This window comes from Pollicipes pollicipes, unplaced genomic scaffold, assembly GCF_011947565.3.
Source record: "Pollicipes pollicipes isolate AB1234 unplaced genomic scaffold, Ppol_2.1 Scaffold_4219;HRSCAF=4965_pilon_pilon_pilon, whole genome shotgun sequence".
Lineage (NCBI taxonomy): Eukaryota > Metazoa > Arthropoda > Thecostraca > Pollicipedomorpha > Pollicipedidae > Pollicipes > Pollicipes pollicipes.
The window spans coordinates 3,146,663-3,171,529 of NW_023596448.1; the positions used below are offsets into that span (position 1 = coordinate 3,146,663).

Sequence of the window (24,867 nt, forward strand, 5' to 3'; positions counted from 1 at the left end):
AGAGGCGTCACATCGTAACTCCCGAAACTCCTTGTCTTTTCAAAGTGTCTGTGTGGGGGGGGGGGGCGCTGAATGGGGACTTGCACCCCCGTTCTAGAAGCTGGCCGGTATCCGTTTGCAAGGTGGTAAAGGAGACCCAGCAGGGGCGTCGCAGAGACCCTCCCGCCTCGCTCACCCCGGACCATCAACTTGCGCGTCTCCCACACGGTGGGGGAGGGGGGGGGGGAAGCAATGGCAAGCATCTCCCACACCTATGAGCGATCCGGCCCAGCGGCCCAACGCGCCGGGCGGCCGCGGCGCGCACGCGCCATCGATCGCCCGGGGCGCGCGCCGCGCAGTCCCGGATGTAGCGGCGGCGCGCCGGCGGGAAGTTGGCAGCTCGCGCGGCGTGCAGCAGAAGGCGCGCGCCCGGCCGCCGGGCGGCAGTCAGCTGGCAGCCATGGCCGAGGACGGTGCGGAGCACACGAACACGCCCGGCACGGGCGACACCAACACCCCGTTCGGACTGGGCCAGCGCGGCCGCAAGGGCGCGCTTAAGAAAAAGAATGTCTTCGAGGTGAAGGACCACAAGTTCATCCCGCGCTTCTTCAAGCAGTTCACCTTCTGCAGCCACTGCAAGGACTTCATCTGGTGAGTAGGCGGGTCTGACTTCACGCCCACGCTCGCGGGCTTGGCGTTCCGACCCGACCTGGCCTGGCTTCAGCCACGGGTTGCCCGAGGCTGACGCCTGCGCGTCGTGATCGTTACACTCTTCGCCCTCCGCCTCCGCCGCCGCCGCCGCCGTCGGCCGCCGGCCTCGGGCAATTGACTTGGTTGTAACGCCAGCCGGGCGCCCCGCTGCCGGCGTCTCGCCCGGCGCCGCTCGGCCGCGCTGCGCCCCGGCACGGCTCCCGTCCCGCGCCTCCCGCGTCTCGCGCCTGAGACTGGCTCCCCATGGCGTCGCGGGCGCGGGGGCCGGCAGCGGCGCGGCGGCGCGCGGCTCCAATCGTGGCACGCCGCAGCCGCGCACTGCGCCGCGGTGCACACGGCAAGGTCAGGCGACAGCACCGGCCGGCCGGCCGCTATCGCCGGTCTGTGCTGCGTCGGCCTGAGCAGTGTCAGATGGCCGTGGCGGCCGCCGACCCGGCCGAGTCAACATCTGCCCCGCCCCTGGCCCGTCCCGGACCGGCTCGGGCTGGTGCAGGCGGCAGGACAGCGGGACGCGGGAGCCACGACGGCGGCCCCGGCGGCCCCGGAGGCCTTGGCGGCGGGCGCTTGCTTAGAGCGACGCGCGACGTATGAACAGGCGCCCGACCCGAGAGGCATGGCAAGTCATGGCTGATAACGCTGTACGGCCGGGACGCGGCCCAGCACGCTCGGGGGCTGGCAGTGGGTGTGTCGGTCTTCGACGATGGTGAACGACGACGACGATGATGATGAACGCGGCCGATCCGGCAGTAATTTACCCGCGATCAGTTGATTAAGCGCGACCGCCGCCAGCTGTATCGCCACCGCATGTCTCTGATCTGCTGGAGCCTGCGACTAACTAGGGCAAACAGGCCGTAGCGCGGCTCCATCGGCGTAGAAAGTGTAGGGGGGGGGGGGGGGGGGAGGGGAGGGAGGAGAGGGAGGGACGGAAAGGCCCTGGCGTTCCCACTTTTCGTGTTAGTTGAATATTGACGCAATGGTTTCATGCATGTCTAGGTTTGAGAAAAATCTGTGTTCAAAAGTGGTTTGTCCGACCCGTTTTTTTTAGGAGCGGTCCACCCTCGTGCGAGACGCAATGCTTATTAGTTCGTAGGGCCTACGAGGCTTGTCCCATTCGTGGAGCTTACGAGGCTTGTCCTGTTCGTGGGGCCTGCAAGGCTTGCTCCGTTCATTGGGCTTGCGTGATTTGTCTCGTTCCTGGAGCTTGCGAGGCTTGTCCCGTTTGTGGGGCTTGCGAGGCTTGTCCCGTTTGTGGGGCTTGCGAGACTTGCTCCGTTCGTGGGGCTTGCGAGGCTTGTCCCGTTTGTGGGGCTTGCGAGACTTGCTCCGTTCGTGGGTCTTGTGTAACCTGTCCCGCTCGTGGAGCTTGCGAGGCTTGCTCCGTTCGTGGAGCTTGCGAGGCTTGCTCCGTTCGTGGAGCTTGCGAGGCTTGCTCCGGTCTCAGGCAGGTAGCTGAGGGTAAGCGTCCATGACTGCCGCTTTCCGTCGTCAGCCTTGAAGAGTCGTTAGCGCAACGGTCCGCCGAACGAGGTGCCCAGTGACGGTTCGTTAAGGCAACTCCGTACACCGGTAAACATGCCCGAAGCGTCGTTTCGTTGGCGGCAAATCCACTAAATCCATGGAAGTGGGTGTCTGGAGTTAGTTGTAGGGGTGCGTGGGTCGTAATTTTAGCCTCGGCTCTCTCCATGCGGCGACCCGCTTCCGTCGCCTCTACCGCTGCGATACGGGCGAGTTAATCGCGAGTACTCTAATTGTGTCCTGAGCATGGGATAGGGACTGTCCGGCAGTAGTTAGTGGGGGGAGGGGGGTGGGTGGGAGGGGGAGGGACAGGGGCCACAGTCATTCGACTTCTCGCGAAAGCTTGGCGTGAACCGCACAATGACTCACGAAAAGATGGACTTCAGAAAGGATTCGATTCCCGGTTTCTTTCGGGAGCCTCCCTCGCCGCTGACACCCGAAATTATGTAATTATCTATTATTATTACCGAATTACCGGGCCGGGGAAATACGGTGCCGACCATTCACGGCGGCACCGTATTTCAGACGACGGCACAGACGACGGCACGTGGTCGCGACGCTTGGCTGCCCGCGCGGCCGCTCGAATGGGTATTGTTCGGCGTCGTCTTACTCCTCCCGGTCCCCATGGCGAGGGTTCCGACTCGGCCCTCGTCAGCGGGAAGAGCTGAGCACCCATCAGTGACCCGACCCCGCGGCGCGCGACCGGTTAGGTGAGGGTGCTGACGGTGGATTGCAGGGCACGGGACAGGGTCAGACTCGATGTGACCTCTCGGGCCACGGGACGCTCCTGTTTGCCCAGTGCCGCTTTTTCCGATGGTTGGCTTCATTACCTGATTGGAAGAGGCGCAAGTACGATATGTAATGACTGATGAGGGACGCAGCCAATACAAAAATCAAAGAGCCATGGCCTCCGCCCCTGAGTCAAGAGATTGACACTGTATACTGGGAGAAGGCTTCGTGGGCATTCGGTCAACGTTTTTACAATTTTGGGAAAAGTTTACAGCTGCCTCTCCCATCCTTTCAATGGGGATGGTGTGGGCTACACACCTGTAGTGGGATGATTTCCGTGACAGCGAATGCCGTTGTTTGTTGATTGTAGAAACGAGCGCTTGCGATAAGCCGTTTTGCGGAAGCATCGAAGCAATGCATATGACGCGAAAAGAATAATTGTGCGGACTTTGGTTTTCGTCTCGTGTGCTCGTATACGCTTAGTTTGCACGTTTTAGCATACTAGTGCGTGCATACTAAGGCACCAGACGAAGACGATGGTCCAAACAATTATCCCATCGGTGATGGTAAGTTGCGCCAGCAATTACGCGTTCCAATTTCATTATGTCACGAAGATCGGAAGCGCGAGTCAGCGTCCCACATAATCGCTTTTTATCGCAGCAGTTGTGCCAACATCCACCCCGTGTTTTCGCCTACGTCGTAACACAATTAGCCTCATCTCGCCGCGCCGTTTTTGCCTCGCTTCTGTCACGCCCCGTGGTAAAAAAAGTCCGGCCTGGACCAGTTATTTCCGGACCGATGGGGAAAACACCAGAGCGCACTGGGTCGCCACAGTGCCGCCTAACCTCAACGGACGCGACATAGGTCGGGTTTGTACCAAGCAGGGCGCACCATGGTGTGTGTGCGGGCACTTTCCCGGATAAAAGCATAGTCCGCGAAGTGCCACGTTGGCGTCGTTTCTCACCCGCTGCATCAGCCTCCCGCTGATGCTGATATCATCAGCATACCTCTAGCTGTGCCTCCACAACACGATGCGCGCCGGGGACAATAAGGATGTGGGAGAATGAGGGGAGGCGTCTGCTGTGGAGGCCCGATCGCGTGCTGGAGATGCGATTTAATCCATCAGGACCACATCCATGGGGTATACCAGTCGAGCTCAGACAGCGGTGACCTCCTGACTTGACCTCCAGCAGCCCTGCTGCTTGTGGCAGGATCTCCTCGCCCGGTGTGCTCCGACACATTCCCGAGACGTAGCGATGCGTTCGGCATGGTCTCTCGAAATCATGCTTCTCATGCTTCCACCAAATGGCCTGCTCTGGGGCCATATTGGTGTTTACAAGCATGCGGCAATGCGGTTGTTGGACTGATGACCGGTGGCAAATGTGAAACTCCTTCAACATCTCTGGTGACGCAGAGGTTTTTGTTATCTATTCTTCCTGTACAACTCCATGGGCATGGTGCCACGTTAGAAATCTTGGGATATGGCGGAAGACGACTCCATGCGCCTCAGGCGTCGCCGGTCCCACCCTTGATTAAGAGTGGCTGCTATGACAAGTTTTTTTTAGGCAGTTCGACAAAATTCGATTTTTTTACTGGACTATGACGAGTTCTACGGCTCATTTCGTTCTCCAGTTTTGAACTCTTCGTAATTTTGGTCCACCATTTATGTGTGCGGGGAATTTTGCGGATGATTTTGGTCTCCGGAGCTTTTGCGAGGGCATTTCGGTCTCCGTGACGCATTTTGCTGATATCACTCTGATGTTAGGAGCCATCCGCGGTGAAACGGCGTGGGACGGCGGCCGAGCGCCTGTCTGTGGAAGAGCTGCGGGCTGATCTCCGAGCATTGGCCCAAGTCTGCCTTGTGCTGGTTTTATCGCCTCATTCTGGTCGCCCAGATCCGGATCTGACGTCTTATTGCCTGCGGATGAGTGGGCGCAAAGCGGAGCCTCATCACCTGTGAGATGGGCCCTCCCCCGCTGGCGGAAGTGAAGTCCGATTTGCAACACCACCCCTAAGATGAAAAGAGGATCCTGGTGGTCTAAGTGAACGGAAAGTGTTCTTTGGTAGGGAAAAGCGAGGTTGTATCCTTTTTAAAGTCACCATGGTGCACGAGCGCGCTGGACTGTTCACAAGGACGAACCTGACGCACACCATCAGCCGCACTGGGGTGTGCAACTGTGGCGCTAGCGTTGCGCTCGTCAACTGCACATATATTACCATCTTGGAACTTATTTCATGCTGGAGGTTTTGTTATTTCCGCATTGCTAGAATCGCATTAACAAAGATGCATCGGACGTTTTTTGTTCATCCCGATTTTTTCGTACCTCATTTCTCTTTCAATGGAACACTGAAAAGCAGCAAACGTTCACGCAAACCCACACGATAGCAGTTTCTGAATGTGTGGCCATGCAAGCATACCAGTTTGGCGCACAAAGGGCAGGACCTTACCATTCATTTAGGGCAGAACCGATGGAAAGCCAGACCTGGCATTTATCAAATTCTGGAGAAGAGGTGATGGACTGATGGCCTGGTGATGATTATGATTGTGATGGCCTCCATCACGGGTGGGGCCCCTGATCCGTAGCTTTTCTGTTTATAGCACAGGTGGGCGGGGGAAAGGCTTCCGTAACTGCTGTCTGAGTTGGACTTCGAGACACGCCCATTGCACTTCTTGATTTTCTGACAGCGGACGGGATCGGTAGTGCATCCCTCTCCTGAATTGGACAAATTGCACCAAAGCAGCTCGGAGGCGGAGGAAATATCGGACGTTTAGTCGGACGACAACGTTTCAGTTTCCGACGACAGAGGAACAAAATTGGCTTGTCCGGGGAGGTATGCATCAGGCAGTCAGAACGTCTCGGTGAGATACTGTCGACAAATGGCGACCATTTATAGCCCATGAATGAAATGATCGTACACGTTTTCCGTTTTCCGACGCGATTTCGTCCTCCATCAGGGCGTATTGCGCGTCTTGCTGAAAGGACAACCCATCTCATGATACAATTGTGCGCCGAATAGAACGACTGTTGCAGCGTCACCGGCCGGGCACGGCCTCGGCGATCGGAGGGCCCGGGTCGTGACTTCGGCTGCGGTCTGCTTCGGAGCAAACACGGTGCAAACAGGTCGGCCACGGTGCAAACAGGCCGGTTACTGGCCTTTGGCTTGTTTATTTAGATAAAAAAGATGGAACGTGATGCACGTCGTCGCGCTCCTTTCATGAGGCACTCGCGGCTGCACTCGCCACATAAGCGCTCAGAGGCCATGACACAACCGGGATTCGAACCCAGGCCCCCACGTGGGATTCCGATGCGCTAGCCACTCGGTCATTAGCCACTCGTCCATGCAAGAGCATGTCGAATATTGGGAGCGGTTACAGATGTCACGCGAAACAACGAATGTTGCTAACAAATGTCACATTTGGCGAGGGACGTCAAGGGTAGCGTGCAAATTTCGGGCGTAGGGTGGGACAGACAAGTTATTTATGGGGGGCATCCAACTGCCGAGGCCGCGCTGCCGCCAGCGGGCCAGCATCCTTCGGTCCGACTGCCATCGCCTGCCGGTATGACGTCATTCGTCTCGGGGTGCGCGTCGAAACAATCAGGGTTTTATCCGCGCCGTGCGCCGCAGCGCGGCCAGATGAGATGGGCCGGATCGAAAAGCCAATACGATCGCCTGAATGGGCGGCAGACCGGGTCGGGGCCTTGTGGGCACGGGCGGCCAGGACGACGGGGGCTCAGGGAGAGCCCAGTCTAGGCTCGGGATATGTTGGCAGATGGAAGTCTGTGCATGCTTAGGTATAGGCGAAACCTGGCAATATCCGGCGGCCGCTTCCTGCTGGAAATCTGCTGTGCGCAGTTGAGGCCATTTCCCGAATCGGTGCCGACGTGTCCAGGCGTGTCCGATGCCACGCGGCCATGGGTGCTTCGAAGGCGGGACTGGTCTGCGGATATCCGCTGTGGGTACCGCACCAGCCTGGCATGAGCCGTCTCGCCCGACCTGAGCTCTCCGCTAACTGGTCCCTTGCCTACGACCATGGGGCGCCTCACCTAACGGATACTATTGTCTGGCGCCGGGTTCCTTCGCTATCAAACATGATCGCCGGAAGTCTCGGCCGCCGTGCATGACTGGTGGCGGGAGAGACGGCGGCGCGTGAGCGAAGAGGGAGGGGGCTTTTGCGGGTTGGCCAGGTCCAGACTGATTCATCCGCATCAGCTGCGGGAGCAGCAATGCCAAAGATTACAGCGGCCGGACCGTCGGATTCGCGGGGAGACCTTCCTTGCCGGTGATGGGACAATGCTTGTGTAGTGTTGGGCTGATTGTTCACCGCCCCACGGTGGACTTCCCCTTGTGTCCACTCATTTCGGCGCAGATTGTTTGCGCTGTGTTGCAGTAAGCGGAATAAAATGTCAGCTGAAATTCTCTGTCAACTTTAATCTAACTTGACGCCCGGGTGCGCACCGCGAAGGCATTGTTGTGGCATATCGCGGGAGACATTGAAAGAGTCTTTGTTGCTCGTGGTCATGTTTGAATCAGTTCGTTTCCTCTTTCGTTCCTACTTTCATCAAATCGCCTCAACTACTAGGTGATGAAAGTTGGTGACTGTTCCTGACTATCAGTATGATGAACCCGGACAAATATTGGCGTCCCTTCGTTGACCAAGGTTGGACCTAGATTGGATTCGTTGGAGCCATGCCTGCACAAATACCGTTCTGTTCAAAGGTTGAGTTGCTTGCCGGATCATCTGACTGAAAACCGATGTTTGGTTGAGGTGCGCGCTCATATCATCAAGGATAGCGACCTATTTACCTTGTTAATTGACTGCCGAATTTCCACAGGCGATTATGGCGCAAACAACATCTGTAGCTGACGCCCCGTGAAGCCCAATTACTACTACTACCACCGGCGAATGTAGTAGATACTCGGGAATGTAGTAGATGCTCAGAGATGCCATCCTTTCGCTCATATGGGAGCCGTTAGGCTACTACCGGCCACTGGTTTGATGCCAAGCGCAGTCATATTGCAAAGGGGATGCAGCAGGATACAGGGGTGGATCGAGACGAGACGTGAGTTACCGATAAGTTATCGCGAGGCGCTTGCTGTGATTTCCATGCGGATGATTCCGAGCTAACGACCAACTGAAAGCAAAGTGACTGTCCAGATGAAGCCGGGGTGCCATTCCACCGGGGTCAAATGCTGCGAAGGCGAACTCATCACGGCACGAAGGAGGTGTCAGGTACATGGATAAAGGGAAATTAGCAGCTATGGGTCGTGCAATCTGCACATTTGTGCGCCTCCGCACACATTTTCGCGCACGATTTGTGCACCAAACATGCGTTTGTGCCCCGCCAAGTTTGTGCGTCCCACGGCCGCCACTGATATGCCTGACGTGGGTACAAGCACCAGAGTGCAAAATGGAAAGGAATACTCCTGTTTCGATCGTAATGGATTTATCAACACGCGGGGGATGCCTCGAACACTCAGGAGACGTTAAAGTTAACTTATCGAAACCTTATGAGAAACCCCACAACGTTAAGACGTTAAAGCCAGAACTGTTACAGCCCGCATGAATCGCAGGTCTCTCTAAGGCTTCAGCGCTTTTCGGTGAACATTTGAAGACGTTTGATGCTGTGCTTTCATCGCTCTGCCGCGGACCGGCTTACCTGGTTGTAAGGAAATCTGCATGTCCTGCGGCCATTCACGTCGCCGCCTTTTCACGTCCGCGAGGCTGTTCCTCGCTCCGAGCGACTCCGCCATCGGGCGCCGACCGACGCCAGCCGCGGCCGCTCACCTGACAGGTCGTGCCACCCCACTCGTGGCACGCTTCACAACTCATGGTGTGCCACTCCTCTCCTCTCACGACATGCCGCTCCACTTTAACTCATGACACGCCACTCCGTTCCAATCATGACACGCCACACCACTTTAACTCATGACACGCTACAGCACATGCTACACGCTGCTCCACTCCAGTCATGACCTGGCGCTTCACTCCAGCCATGATACGCCACACCACTCATAACATGCCGCTCCACTTTAACTCGTGGTACGTCGCTCCACCCCACTCATGACACGCTACACCACACGCTACACGCTACTCCACTCCAGTCATGACCTGGCACTTCACTCCAGCCATGATACGCCACTCCGCTCCGCTCATGACAAGCCACACCGCTCATGACATGTCACTCCACTGTACTCGTGACTCGGCACTCCACTCCACTCATGGCACGCCACTCCACTCCACGCATGACACCCGCTTCTCTGCACTCGTGACACGTCACTGCACTCCACTCATGACACGCCACACCACTCCACTCCACTCCACTCCTGACACGCCACTCGTGCGGCGAGACCCGCCGCCGGAACTCCGAGCAGCATGCAGCACTCCGAGCATGCGCCCCGGCTGAGAGCCGTGTCGAGCGCCTGGAGAGTCTGTCGAGAGCCTCGCCGGCGGAGGTCGTCGGCGGTGAAGTCCGTCTCACTCCGCCGGCGGCCGGCGCCGGCTACGGCGGCCGCGCGGCGACAGCCGTCGAGGGACCTGCGTTCACCTGTCGGACGGGGCAGCCCATCTCGACGGCGACGTCAGAGGCGACCCGCCGCTGAAGCGAGGCTGCCACGTGGGGGGGGGGGGGCTCTGGAAACGTAGTCATATATATATATATATATATATCTCTCTCTCTTTCTCTCTCTCTCTCTTCCTCTCTCTCTCTCCTCTCTCTCTCTCTTCCTCTCTCTATCTCTCTCTTCTCTCTCTTCTCTCTCTTCCTCTCTCCCTCCTCTCCCCTCTCTTGTACCTTCCGGAACCTTCGCGCAATGGGCTTTATGGTATTCACGTCAATGATGCAACACAGTCATCATCATATACAGGCATCACGAACGTGTACTACGCACGGCACAAAATAGTGCATAGCTACTGTTACGGTACAATAACTGAGGCACCAGGTTCCCTCGACCCGTCAGACAAGTGAATATGCACACCACGCTTTGATTTGACAAAGCAGCATCCGCTACCTATGAAAGGGAACGAGATTGCATCCCATCTCCGTGCCGCGTGGGGCTCGCACTTTTGTTTTGCTTTGAGCGTGCGGCGTGGCGGCCTGGCGTTTGATGAGGCATGGTTCCAGCAGTTGGTGGCTGAATGCGGGAAAAAAACATAAACAGTGTCGCGGAACTCGATCCGTACACGTATGTCATCTTATCTGATGGTATTGAGTCCTTTCAATACTCCACCGCGGGCTTCTGTCTTTGTTACGCCTGCTCTGGAAGGTCAGCAAGTTCCCTCGCTCTCCCATGTTTTTTCTCGGTAACCTGTTCCTTAAATAGCCGCTGATCCCAGCCTAATCGCCCGCACGTGAGCTGGACAGGCACCGGCTTGCCGTATCATGCCAAGGTAAACGAAGCCCCACGCCGACTCCATGCGTTCGCCCACAGCCCTCCCCATCGCGCTCACGCCCGCGAGATGCGTGATGGTCGATCGGTCGGCGCCTGGGTCTCCCACGGGGCCGGGTTCGAATCCCATTAGCGTCTCTACCCCTGAGCACCGACATGACCCACCGCACTCACCTGCGCTTCATTAAAAGGCGCGTGACATCGTGCCCCTCCGTCCTCACGTTAAAAAGGTGCGTGACGTCATGCCCCCCCCCCCCTCCCTTACACAAAACCATCGCCTGGTCGCTGACATCGGCTTCGCGTCGCCGGGCTCTCACCGCGCCGGGCTCTCACCGCGCCAAACGCCCAGCAGCCGACGCCGCCGTCCGCAGAGCTGTCCAAACGGAAAATAAATGGCCTCATTGTGTGACGCTGGCCAGGCCGCAGCCGCGTCAGCGCGATGGTGAACCACCGAGCACCAGTGAGCGTCACCACCTGAGCGGTGCTGCACTCATCGGCGGCCGGCTGTGCTGTATCTCATCAGGGCTTAATGAAACACGCGCTTGCATTCGGTGGCAAGCAGCGCGTAGGCTTTGCTCGGCTGCGTTCGTCCATTTCTCCGTCGGAATAAGATGTGCGCCTGCGTGCGGCCTGTCTCGGGGCTTGAGTCAGAGTCGGAGTCGGAGTCGGAGGGCATTATGCCGGCCATGAGGATCGTGGCAGGAATGCCGGCAGGATTGCGGTTTGGAGGGTCGCTCCAGGAGCTCCATCTCAACATTCAACTTCGAATGATATGCCTACAAAAGTGCCCAAGCTGAATCCGACCGAAGTGTCACCGTCTGTTGCTGTTACCGTCACTGCCCCGATTTCACCATACAGGCTCCACTGCCCAGCCATGCTGTCCTGACGTCGCGGTTCTCTCGCACTCGTTCGGGGGGCTGCGGTGGCAGGGAACGCTGGAGCGGCTGTGGAACCATCATCAGCCCGCCATTCATTAGGCCAAAGTGCTGCGGGAGGCGCGAGTTAATCACCGTTACGGTGACAGTGGCCGGTCGGGGCCTGCCAGCATCCGACAGTTATGCTCTGCCTGTTGACCGTCCCCCGAGTCGCTGGTGCGATTCGGGTTCGATTCGGGTTGGTTCAGGACAGGGAGGGGGGCTCCCGCCCGGGCCAGTCACCAGTCCTAACCCGGCCCGCTACGGCTGCCAGGGCAGGGCAGAACCGAGCCGAACCCGAACGCGAACCCTAGCCCTAGCCCGAACCCGAACCCGAACCCGAACCCGGACCCGGACCCGGACCCGGACCCGGACCCGGACCCGGACCCGGACTCGGACCCGGACCCGGACCCGGACCCGGACCCGGACCCGGACCGGACCGGACCGGACCGGACCGGACCGGACCGAACCGAACCGAACCGAACCGAACCGAACCGAACTGAACTGAACCGAACCGAAACCGAACCGAATCGAGTCGAATCGAATCGAACCGAATGAAACCGAACAGAATCGAATCGAACGGAACAGAACAGAACAGAACAGAACAGAACAGAACGGCGCAGCACAGCAGAACCGAACCGAACCGAACCGAATCAAATCAAACCGAGCCGAACCCATAGCCGTCCGGGCCTCGCTTCGGGAGCTGGAGCTCGGATTGAGCCGGAGACGCCAGCTGTCGGGTGTTTCCTGTCGGGCGCTTCCGGGAGCCGAGGGGTCACGCGTGGTGCGGGCCGACGCGTGTCACACCCCGGAAGTCTGATGGATGGTGCTCGGTCGGTGGAGTGCCCAGAACACGGCTAAACTGGCCGCGACCGCAAAACTGGCAGCGCGTGCACCTCACACCCGTTCTTTGCTGCTGGCACCCGTTCTTGCTGCTTCCCTTGCTGGTAAGGAACTTTTACCCTGCCATCGCGACCTTTGCAAAGGAGAAATGACAACGCTGCTGGGACGTCATCATAAGCAATAAGTTAAAGGTGATCAAGCCACAATTGGGTCCATGGCCGTAAAGCTCACGTAAGTTGAGACGCGGAGAAGTAATCCTCAGCAAATTACGAATTGGCCACACTTACGCGACACATAGCTACCGTTTGTGCGGTGAAGAACGGCCTAAATGTCCTCGTTATGATGCGCTACTTATGGTTCGCCACGTTATTCACTCTTGCCCACAGTTCAACGAAGAACGGCACTTGACTTCGGACGAGATGCGTCAGGTCTTACCTTTTCAGACCTTATTGGTGACGATTCTCGCATGCTTGGCACCGCACAGCTGTTTTCATGTTTGAAATGGTAGGATTTACAGACATTCATACATTTCGGTAGCCACTTAGCTGTTATGGGCGCAAAATTACCCCAGAAGTCGGCGTGCCCTAAAGCCCCAATCATCATCGACTAAACTGACCGGATTTGCCCACTGCAGTTGTTGGAAGACGAGCGCAGAGACTGGCCATAGGGCGGTGCTGGTGAGGACGGGGTTGCGTGATTACCAGCAGGCTTGGACCTGCTCTTGTGTCGCCGAGCCTTTAACATCATGTTTAGGCCCTATGGCGCAGAGTCTCTACCCTATGGCGCAGAGACTAGCCATAGGGCGGTGCTGGTGAGGACCGGGGTGGCGTGATTACCAGCAGGCTTGGACCTGCTCTTGTGTCGCCGAGCCTTTAACATCATGTTTATGCCCTATGGCGCAGAGTCTCTGCCCTATGGCGCAGAGACTGGCCATAGGGCAGTGTTGGTGAGAACCGGGATGGCGGGATTACCAGCAGGCTTGAACCTGCTCCTGTGTCACTGAGCCTTTAACATCATGTTTATGCCCTATGGTGCAGAGTCTCTGCCCTATGGCGCAGAGACTGGCCATAGGGCGGTGCTGGTGAGGACCGGGGTGGCGTGATTACCAGCAGGGTTTGACCTGCTCTTGCGTCGCCGAGCCTTCAACATCATGTTTTCAATTGTTTTGTTGTTGTTGTTGTTGTCTCCATAAAGCCCCTTCGCCACCCATAGTCATTCGGATCTGACGACACCCTCATGCAGAGGGCATCCGAGAACCTCAGCTGGTCCGGCCACGTCCCCGCTGGTCCGGCCACACTCCCGCGACTCCGTCCTCCAGGCGGCCGCTCTTGGGGTCCAGGTCGTGTGGACCCGGCTCGGTGGTCCAGGTCGTGCGGACCCGGCTCGGTGGTCCAGGTCGTGTGGACCCGGCTCGGCGGCGGGCTCTCCGAACGTCGCTTGCCGTGCCGTCTTGGTACGGGACCGAGACCGGTCCTGATTTCCGGACCGGCCTCGGCCTGGTCAACTCAACCTGGCGTCAAGGGGAGAGGGCTTTGGACGGCGGTCTGCCGCCGGCGCCCAGGCGTTAGGGGCATGCGCCTGCCGCCGCGGTCACGCAGTTCCATCGATCCTCTCAAAAGGATGTCAGCTCGCAGATATGACGCTGAAGCCGAAACAGAGCGTGGCTGAACACGTGCAAGCTGCTCTGAGACGAGGCTCTTTTTCAGCACTGCTTTTGCAAAGTTTTGTTCGTTTGCTGCATCTAAAAGCTAGACTTACCGTAACTGCCATTCGGGGTGTAGAAACGCTGCAGAGACACGCATGGTTCACTACTCGCGCCGAACATTCTGTCATAAAGTCCAAACGCTCTCAGGACTGCACTGTTCATATGATGAACGTGTGCTTCGAAGGGCTGTGCAATTCGACCCGCTTTATAACCGAAGCAGGGTGTACACTCGCATCTGGACACTTAATTGGCCGCTACGGGCCTCTGGCTTGTCGACGCGCGAGCGATTAATACTCCGAGGCGTCTGCCGGTTGCGGTGGACACAGTGCTTTCGGATGGAGAAGCCGTCGAGTTATTGATTCTCGGGTGGGGCCTGCTCGCCCCGAGTGTCGTTCTCCCGCTGGTTCTAAGGGCTGGGCAGGACTGTGCTGCCCAATATCTTGCACCTTCGCGCCTCCGCATCCGTGGTTATTGACCGTTGATTGCTTTGCTTCCTGACGGAAGGCCTTGCTTGGTGTTGAATGCCTGTAAAGTTAGGATTCAGTTTTGCTCGGTGTAGGGCCTCGTTCGTAACTGCATGCCTTTTGCCGCGAAAACGCACAGCGGCCTTGTGGCAGATTCTCTGTGCAAGTCGTATATGACCGCTTTGTGACTCGCACACGCAAATACAAGCGCCAGTTTTGTCTGTGGGACTGAACTGGCCGCCGAATAGCACAGCGGCAGCTTCCGCGAGCCGAAACCTGTAGTTCGACCACCTTGGATTTTTTCGTCAGCTGCTCCGGGCCAGGCCCTTGCTGTCCTTGGCTTGCAGCTGCCTCCGGGGAGCTTTGCACACGGCGAGCGCGCACGTCACCATGGCAACCTGTGTCGTGTTTGCATCCGTCTCGCGCAGTGGTCCGCTGTCGAACGCAGCATTGCAGCGACGTTCAGGAATCCAGGCACCAGAGGAGCTTGCCAGGCACAGGTGCGGTACGACAGAGAACCGAATGAAAGGGAACGCATTCTACCAGGCTGGCTGGGAGGCTGGGAGGCGGCAGCGTTGGCAGTGCCTCCACCTGTCCCCTTCGCGCCTCTAATGGTCGTAGTCGAGCGATCTCTGGCGAATGAAGCGGTGAACGCTGGCAAATTAAGCGGTTTTTTGAAGCTCAGTATCGTTTCATCCGTGTGTTGCCGCCCGTTATACTAGGAATGCTCTTTGCCAGACTTCCTATAACTTTCCGGCCTGTAGTCCTGGATCATGGAATCCGTGGCTTTCCTATTTCATCCCGCTACCGCACCATAGCCTACTTCATACGAACTGGAGCGGCCTAAACCAATATCATCCCGTTTTTAACCATTCCAGTCCATTGTAAATGAGCCTCATCGAACACCGCGGACAGGGCGAGCGCGGATACGAAGGCGGCGTCTCATTCATTTAAACACCTACTCAATCTCTGACCTGTCTTGGATCCGGGTTACGAACATTAACGTCGCCGCGCTGCAAAGGGATGCGCCGCGTTGGGCCACATGTCGAGCTGGCTTCATGGGTAGCCATGAATCATGCAGCCGCAGGCTGAGCTCCATTTAACACCTCGAACGCCGACGGGATTTCTGTCCCATGGAAGGCTAATCGCATGAATTACGGCACTCAGCGCTCAATGCATTCCGCGAAACGGGCTGGGGTCGGGATGGGACGCGCGACCTCACTGCGGTGACGTTTGAGGCGGAGTCTCCTGCGGACCACCTCTGTCCCGCGACAGCCATTTCTGGACAGGGACGTGACCATCGGGCGCAGTGTCGTGCGTGCTCGGAACACTGGCCTGCGGCCGATCACGGCGCATCCGCGGCGTTCAGAAGTCTCACGACATCCGAAGCTTGGCGTTGACCCCGGAGCGGTAGGGGTCGTCCGCGTGTCTTTTTCTCACCTCGGGGAAACCAGGTCAAATTTCCGATAAAGAGCATCGAGCTCTTAATTTTTCGGCTGTAAAGCCGAAAAATTAAGCGCGGTCCCCTCTCCCGGAGTGGTCGTACCTAGGCGTTGCAGCATAACACCTGACCTCTCTTTGACCCATGACCCCCATGACTCGACTCCAAATGACCTCTGGACTTCCCGCCACCCCCTTACGTCCGCGACCGTTGTCTCTTGACTCCCATCCTCCCCCATGGCCTAGACCCCAAGTGACCACTGACCTTCCCTGCCACCCCTGTCACCCTTCACCTTCACGACTACCGATCCCTGTGACCCCTGACCTCTTTGACTCCTGACGTCCCTGACCCCTGACCTCCCCGTGACCTCCGACCCGGCGGCATCATCACACACCGCCCCCTCAGTCGGCGCTTATCATCATGGGCGGCGGCCGGGGGGCGGCTTACCGGCTCCGGCCGGCCGGTAGCCTCCGAATGAGTGATTGGTGGCCCCGGGGCGATGTATTGGCCGGCTGGCCGCGGTTAAGCCGCTTCCAATTTGACGGCACCGCGCGCCAGACGACTGACGACGCAGCTCGCTGATGGGGTGCCGCAGCGTCGGTGGTGCTCTCAGGTGTGGGGAGGTGGACGAGGTGCGCCATCGCCTCCGGCGTGGGGGAGAGGGATGATTCTCGCGGTCTGCGCATGTAGGGATGAAAGAAGGGGTGTGTGCGGAGGGGGCGAAGGAGGGGGGGGGGGGAAGAGACGGAGACGGGCCGCCCATGGGCTATGGTGGCGCGGCGCTCTGGTCTAAGGTGTCTGGTTACATTAATGGATAGCATTGTTGCCATAACACAGGTGGCGAGGGAGACGGCGTCGCCCTTCCCGTTTCGCCGTGGCTGGTGATGAGTACCAGCGGACGGCCTGCGTGCCCGAGCGCCGTTTGATCCCGTCCCGTGCGCCGTGGGGGACCGCTCCTCACGGCGGGGGATGGTCCAGCGCTGGTCCCATGCCGCCTGCCGACACGGTCGACCATCCCTCGCGGATTGAGTCGGACGCGGCTCTGGCCGCGCCAGCACGCGCTGTCGGAGGCGACGTTCGCCGCCGGAGGGACGCGTTCCCCGTCGCGGGGGTCAGGCTGACCGGTCGCGTGTCGGGGCGCCGTTCCTGCAGACCAGCGTGGGCTCCATGTGGGGCTGCCGTTCCGCTGGGTCGGCCGCCGCCGGGGCGGTCCGGCGCGCCGCACCTCCTGACAGCAAATCGTTACCCCGCGCGCCCGGCGGGCCGCGCGCCCACCACTCCCTCGCGCGCCGGCCGGGGACCCCGCCCCGCCCCGCTTCCCCCACTCGCAGCCGCCGGCGATCCACCGGCGATCCCCCTCCCCTCCCCCCGCCCGGCCTACTCTCCGTCGCGCGGAGGGGACGGAGTGGAGACCGTCCCCAGCAGATCGATCGGAGGAGCCGGAGCTGACGTCCCTCGGTCACTGCCCGCTCGCCTGCGTGACGTCATCCCATCAGCCGTGACGTCACGAGCCGGGGCGGGCCCCACCCTCGAGCGGACGCAACGTGCCGTGACGTTATCGCTCCGGCTTGTTGATGTGGGCCGCGCTTGTTGCGTGCGGATAATTGCCGTCTGGGGCAAGCAGTGGAGGCATGGGCAGTGTGGGCATCAACGGCGCTGTTGCCTCTGACGTATCGCAGGCTGGAAAGAACCAAATCTTGAAAGCCGGGCCCGAGAGATAGATACACTTTGGCGCAAGCCGGCGGGCGTCTCAAATTTGGAGCGTCGAACATCTGTTGTGCCGCATAACATGCGTGCGGTTCTCCCAGTTTGGGAACCACACGTGTGCCGAAACTTCCTCCGCCTAACCAGTGCTCACTAGAATACCGTGATCAGTGTCACTGAAACCTTGAAACAGTCGGGAAAGTCAGATCGGTCTTCAGATACACCTGTGCGCCTCTTTTCACTTAGGAATCATCGTGTGCAGTCCATAGTTGACGCGTGCCCACTCCCAAATGTCATCCACTCACTCCTATCACACCCACCTTCCATGCCGTACCGTTCCATTCCATGCCTGAGCTGAAACAGGTTGGGTTTGTCAGATCGGTCCTCGGGTGACACCTCTGCGTCTCCTTTCATTTGGGAATGATCGTGTGTTGTAGCCCGCAGAGAGCACGCACCGACTCCCAACTGCCATCCGCTCACTCCCATCACACCAGCCTTCCGTGCACTTCTGCGCCTGGACGATGGCGACATGCCTCGGGGTGTCATCGCTCACTGTTTTGTCGGAATGCCGGCCACTTACCAGTGTATAAAGACCCGTTAACATCGTGCGGACTGGCTGGGGATGCTGCTGCGGTTTCCGCAGCGGACTTCAGCTGCCGCGGACGAGAGGTGCTACCTTTGAGCTATTTATACCCGCGGTCTGCGGACCTACCTGCTTTAAGGTGACACCTGTAGTCGGGAGCAGCTGACGTCTGCAGAACCGCTGCGGATTCCACGGTCCCACAAGATGTGAACAGGCCTTTACTATTCAGGTTTTTTTACTTCTTATTTGCGTCGTCTCCATGCAAACCATTTGAAAGCACCGTTTCGGCGGTGCTGTCCTGCTCTATCTTATCCGAAGGCAATGCACTTGACCAAATGTCGCCGTGATAGCCGACTGCTGATAGCCGATAGCCGAGCAGCCATCCCGAACGACGCCGACGTCAACCGTGCTCCTCTCTCAAAGACCGTGACTCGCACCACACGTCGATCCACCCCATTCGATTCACGCCTTTCGCCGCGCTGATCACCGGCGGTGGCGCCGCCCGTCGTCTTGGTAGGAGCGCGGTCACAAGGCGCGTGCGTTCGGCCGGCGGAGGGGCGGCCGCCGGTGGGTGTGTGCCACAGCTGGCCGCAGACGACGCGCCGACCGACGCCGCGGTCGACGCTGACGGGGCGGCGCCTGACGCCCCCCCCCCCGCCCCCCCTGCTCCCCTGCTCCCCGCCCCTCGGACCCGTGCCCAGGTCATGCCGGGCCGCTTCGCCGCCGGCGCGTCGTCGGTCAAGCCAGGCCGCCCCGGCCGAGCGGGGTCGCTGGTGTGCCGTTGTGTGGCGTACCGGCCGGTGATTGGCTGTTTGGAGCCCAACTGTTCACGGACGTGGGGCGATAATTGGTACAAACAGTCGTCTGTTTATTTACGCGATTGTGTCGCTTTATCTTACAACGAGTCGCGCCAGGCGCCGAGGCCGGCCCAAGCTTGGTCGTAAAATGTCGCGTTCGTCACAGGTGGGTGGCGGGATTGATGGATGTTTTGACGGTGTGTGAGCGGTTAATGGTGTTGAACCGGTAATTTTTATCATGGACGTCGTCCAGGATGGGACAGACCGGCGTCTCCGCGCATTCCATGTTCCGCTGAGTGCCATCGGGCGAGTGCGTTCATGCAAATAGCATGCTGCCCTGATCCGATACGCAACCTCAACAAGTATAACATTCCACCACGATTCTGTATTTTACCAAAGTTCGTGCTACGGTATTTGTGGCCCGACATCTGGTGGAGGCACCGTTCCCTCGTGCCGTGCCGTTGCTGTGACATCGCGCACAGCGCCAGTGATCGCCCTCTCGACCTCATTGGAACCCATTCGCATCACCCAGATGACTCTGGTCTGGGCTCCTTCCTCGCCATGCGAGCAGGATTTGGCCGCTAGTAAAGCCCTGCAATGTGTCCCAGTCTCGCACACGACCATCCATCATCCGTGAGCTGCTCGCGCCACGTTCGTCACTGGACTGTCCGTGGTGCCAGCGTGTCTGGGCTCGTGCAAACTAAGACGCAACAGCTTAAGGAGCCACGTGAAGGCTTGAGGCGTTGACGCAACATCATGGAGGAGTGAGCAAACGAAACCAGCTGACTCGATTGCTGCGTAGCGCGGAAATGACGTCACCATAACCTCCTCACCTATCTTCCCATCTGTTCGCGATCTGGTGACATCGCGTATCGCGTCGCATCTATGCCACAATCTAATCTTCAGCCGCGATCTGTTAGCAATCTACTTTGAGCAGTGCATCAGAAGAGGTTTCCCGTCGACATTGAGCTCGCGCCGGGCGATTCCCGCGGCGTTGTGAGTGGCAGCTGGCTCGGTGCGGCGCCGCCGCCGGCGGGGCCTACTGCAGACACGCGCTCTTTCCACGAAATGCTGGGAAGCCCCGCGACTTGGAAGGCGATTTCCGCTCCTGCGCGGTGCAAGCTGTCATTGTGGGGATGATGGGGAGTGTGCGGGACGAGATACGCTAGGCACATATGGTAACAATGTCCCCGGATCAGTGTGAAGCGGTTGTCAGAAGATTAGAACCCCACTCTCGCAGGGCGGTGACAGCCAACCCTCCCTCCACGTTGTCTCTCCCCCAAACCCCCAAACCCATCCTTTCCTCCAGTCGCCGCTGAGCATCCCCCAGACAGTCTGTTTTTGGACGCGCTTGCCGATTTCTGAATACTGCCTCGGAGTCGCCCGATAGCACAATTTCTTTGCGCCACATCTGTCTGGTTGATCGTCGTCCGAGCTCAATCGCAGTGGCGTCCCTAAGGACACGGCGCTGCCGGCACTGTCGGGGAGGGAAAGCCAAAGCCAAGGCCAGGCGGCGGCCACTGCCGGCCGCTGCCTTGCTTTGGCTTCTGACCCTGCCTCATCCCAAACGCTGGCCACGCATCCGGCGCCTGCAGCTCCGTTGCCAAGGCCGCGGCCGAGCCCGCGCTCGCACTGCGGCGGCACGGCCGACCTCCGCCGCCACCCAGGGACCGGGGGCGCCGTCTGCCGGCGGCTAAAGTGGAGCGCACGGTCCATGTAGCTGATGCGAAGACGCGTAGGCCCGCCTGTTATTCCCGAGGGCGGAAGCGAATCGCCGTCTGACGGCCGGCGGCAGGCGGGCCGGCTTGTCAACAAGTGGCGGGCGTACCCTCTCTCTGCGCCGTCGGGCGCGGCGGCTGGCACGCCGGTCGGGTTCGGCGCGGCGCCCGTTCTGCTCGGTAAAGCCCGACCCTGGCAGTCAGACAGCCTCGTAGCCTGCGAGTTGTTGCGTACGCGGCGGCTTGTATGGTCTGGAGTGATGGTCGTTGTGCTATGTTTGTGTATTTGGTCTGCCGCCCACAGACAAGAAGAACAGTGACGTCGAATGTTGCGCGTGTAGTGCTGTGATAATGCAGGGAAGCGCAATACTAATATTTGGTTACAGCGCGGTTGCTAGGTCGTGTAATTTGTAAATTAACATACATACCCCGTCAAGGTCAGACATCGGAAAATACCCATCTTCGGCGAATAGATTTGACGCTGGATGCATATGCGCGTCTTGTAAGTGCAAATTTAGCCGAGTCACGTGTTTCGCAACCAAGCGCCACTTCCAGGAATGCCTGAATGCATTTAAAGGAGGGAGGAGTGTGGCTCTCCGCGTCCGTCTGATCTCGGACGGGATTGGATCTGGGGTGAGGTCAGGTCGGGTCCGAGTCCGAGTCCTAGTCCGGGTCCGGGTCCGGGTCCGGGTCCGGGTCCGGGTCCGGGTCTGGGTCTGGGTCTGGGGTCCGGGTCCGGGTCCGGGTCCGCGTCTGGGTCCGGGTCTGGGTCCGGATCCGGGTCCGGGTCCGGGTCCGGGTCCGGGTCCGGGTCCGGGTCCGGGTCGGGTCGGGTCGGGTCGGGTCGGGTCGGGCCAATATCACGAGGGGACGCGGCAGCGCCCGTCTCGCAGTAGATGCTGGACCAATCTGCGGAGCTTCTTAGACCGTGACGATATTTTTTTGTAAGCACTTTGGAGGTGCGAATGATGTATTGTGTGCGAGCCCTCAGTGGAAAATAGACGGTGATGTTTTGAGGTTGTCTGAAATGGCGACGCATTGGGGCGGTACGCCTCGGTGAAATCAAACGGGCAGACAGAAAATTACGTGGTAAGCCTGTGACAGAGGCGTCCTGTTCACTGTTACAATACTGGCGAAAACATTTTCGGGAACGCCGTCACATGCTGGCTTTGATCGGAACCGTCGGTGGCGCAGCAGCCGTTGCTGGCAGGACGCTGGGAAGTTTGGCGGCGTGCTGTCAGGCGCTAGGCGGAAATTCGGAACGTACGGTCGGTTGAGGCTCTGCTTGTGCCGAAGTATGTTACCAAGGCAACTAACTCGGCTCATGCATATCAACCCTTCCGCGGTGCGACGCTCCGGGCTCGCTTCGCGGCGTGGTCGATCCGAGCCCGGCGCTCTTTCACCCGACGCTCCCAGGAGCGTTAGAGTCAGTGTGAAGTCGCTCCGGTGTGCTGAAGCAGGCGGCGTTGCCGTGCTGATTTTCTCCTGGCTGTCACGTCGCACTTGGTGTGAATGACCTCACGCGTTTCACAACTCCTGAGCACTGCGCGGCTTCGTACGGTAGAACGTAGAGCTTCGGTGCATGTATGCGGATGTGGTTACAACATGCATTCTCGTCCGAAGGCTCTCCGTGCTCGACTCATTTCACCACCACCAAGATAATAAACGTAACCATTCTGCTGATACCGCGTGTCCAATATTCTTTAACGATATGCGATCAGCACGTGCCGATGCCTAGGAGCGTGAGCGCACATGTCAGTCACATGCTCTGGCTGCCGAGCGGAAGAATGCCCGATTCGACGACCTGATTGGTAAATAGTAGATGTTTCCTCCAATGGCAGCCACGTGGGCGGCGCTTCCGTGCAGAGGCGGCCGCCGAGCAAACTTCTGTAATGTCACATCCTCTGGTGACCGCCTCCGAGCGAAGTTGCCCGAAGTTCCACAAGCTCCTTAACTTGCCCATACAGGGCTTCGGTTCATTTCCGACCCGCGGTGCCGGCGGAATTCCCCGAACGAGTGGTAATGCCCTGGGCGCTGTGGCCGGCTCGGGCCACATGTCACAGGCTGCCATGCCCCGACCCGATGAGACCCAAGCTTCCGCCTTATCGCCGCCGCCCGACAGGCCCGGCGGCCACCGGGGCCGGCTTCCGGGCCGCCACCCCCCGGGTAACCCGAGCCGAGCTGCGCAGCGGCCGCCGCTGTCGGCCCAGCCTTGCGTCAGACGTCAACACGGCTCCGAAGACGGGCGCGTCTGGCCATCGGTCCGGGTCCCGGCGGGTCTAACTTTCGGTCTGGCCCCCGGCGGGTCTGGCCATTGGTCTGGCCCCCGGCGGGTCTGGCTAGTGGTCTGACCCTCGGTGGGTCTGGCCTTTGGTCTGCCCCGGCGAGTCTGGCCATTTGTCTGGCCCTCGATGGGTCTGGCCATCGGTCTGGCTCCCGGCGGGTCTAACTTTTGGTCTGGCCCTCGGCGGGTCTGGTCTTTGGTCAGGTCCTCTGCGGGTCTAACTTTTGGTCTGGCCCCCGGCGGGTCTGGCTATTGGTCTGCCCCCGGCGAGTCTGGCCATTTGTCTGGCCCCGGGGGGTCTAGCACGGGGCCGTATCATTATATATATATATATATATATATATATATATATATATATATATATATATATATATATGTGTGTGTATATGTATATGTGTATATACGCACACGCACACACACACACACAGATATGTATATATCTGTGTGTGTGCGTGTATGATTGAGTTGTCATTAAAAAGAAAAGCAATCAGCACATTCGCTTTTTCGATTGTCAATGGCTCGAAATTTTTCTTCCCATTTTTGTGATATCTTAAATCGTTCCTGGACCCAATTTATGGACGTGCCTGATATGATTCCTCCCCCGTTCACGTTCCGCTGAGCGCAACGGATTAGTCGACTTGCCCGCCGACTTGCTTAGTTTTTGCTCGCCGCCTGTAGCACCCCTTTGCTCATATTTCAACGTGCCCATCTTCTTGATTTGATTGGTTTCTCGTCCTCGCTCCGCAGACCGAAAGAAACCAGTGCGCCTTCAACCAGACGCTCCCAGCCTGTCGCTGTGTGGGGCTGTTGAAACTCTGAGCGAAATGGGCATCGATCTTGTCGTGATAGGATTGCATTAGACAGCATGGGTTGATTACCAAACGTAGACTCAACATTTGATTAGCTTGGACGTAATCAAGCACGAGGTCATCGATCGGATCAACAAAGAGCTGGTGGGTCGCGATTCTTAGTTTTCACACATCCTCTGTCCTGCTTTGCTTCTCCCCCCCCCCTCCGTCCCTCCCTCCCTCCCTGCGTCTGTTTCTCACGCCTTCCGACTCTCACTCCCTTTTCGCCTTGCTCGCTGCTTCCATTTCATCTCACTCTGCCGTGTTTCCACTCCTAGTCTCTTTCCATTTCCGCATCTCCCCTTTGTGCCTTTCTCGCGCCTGCGCCACCTCCCTCCTGACTCCGGATTCTCACCTGCTGACTCGGAATTCTCACCACTTGACTCAGGATTCTCACCACCTGACTCAGGATTCTCACCCGGCTTTCATACCTGTGGTCACATTGCTTACGCATGCCCCGTGCTTACATCCGGCGCTCGGAGTCATCCCCTTGGCGCTGGTCCTCGCCGACCTCGTGATCGGTCGAGGCGCATTGGGGGGGGGGGGGGGGGGGCGGTGCACGACGCTCGCTCGCGAGCCGCGCCGGACCGGACCGGACCGCCCCGGCGGATCGGGTGGCGGCCACGGCGGCACCCCGTCGGCGGCGGCGCGCCTCGTCGGCCGTCAGCCGTCGATTGCGGCGCGTTCGTCGGCAACGACAGATCTGTTTTGAAGCGACCGTCCGGGGCGACGGGGCTGCCGGCTCGCATGTCGGCCGCGGCGAACAACAGGCACCGTCGGCGGTGGCGAACAACAATTAGTGACGTCACTGGCGGCGGCAACAACAATTAGTGACGTCACTTGCGGCTGCAACAACAGCCAGTGGCCGACACGACAACAGACAGCAGAGACGTCAGCTGGCAGCGACAGAGGCGCCACAGCGGCGGCAACAGTGCCCTCACAGTCGACGGCGCCACAGCAGCGGCAGAGTGACGTCACGAGCGCGACATCCGCAACAGGGCCGTCACAGCTGCGGTGCGAGTGACGTCACGGGTCGCGATCAACAGTGGCGCCGTACCTAGCGGTAGTGAGGCTGCAGGCGGTGTGATAAACAGCAAAGGCGCTGAACTATGATAAAGAGCATAGGTGCTGGAGCTAGTTATTTTCCCGTATTGCGCCATTGCTCAGTGTCACACTCAGGCTAGGCGCTTGGTTTGCACGCTGAGGTGTTCACGAGGGCGCAGGTTCGGCTGAACTGAGCTGA

General features: G+C 59.0%; 1 protein-coding gene across 1 annotated transcript in view; it reads left to right on the top strand.

The window, feature by feature from the left end:
• Positions 1-419: 419 nt before the first annotated feature.
• LOC119095343 (protein kinase C, brain isozyme-like) overlaps positions 420-24,867 on the top strand; it is a gene marked incomplete in the record, with an annotated part of 136,805 nt that continues 112,357 nt past the window's right edge. The window contains 1 exon segment of the mRNA XM_037218197.1: positions 420-630. Coding sequence (XP_037074092.1) covers positions 440-630 — 191 coding nt within the window.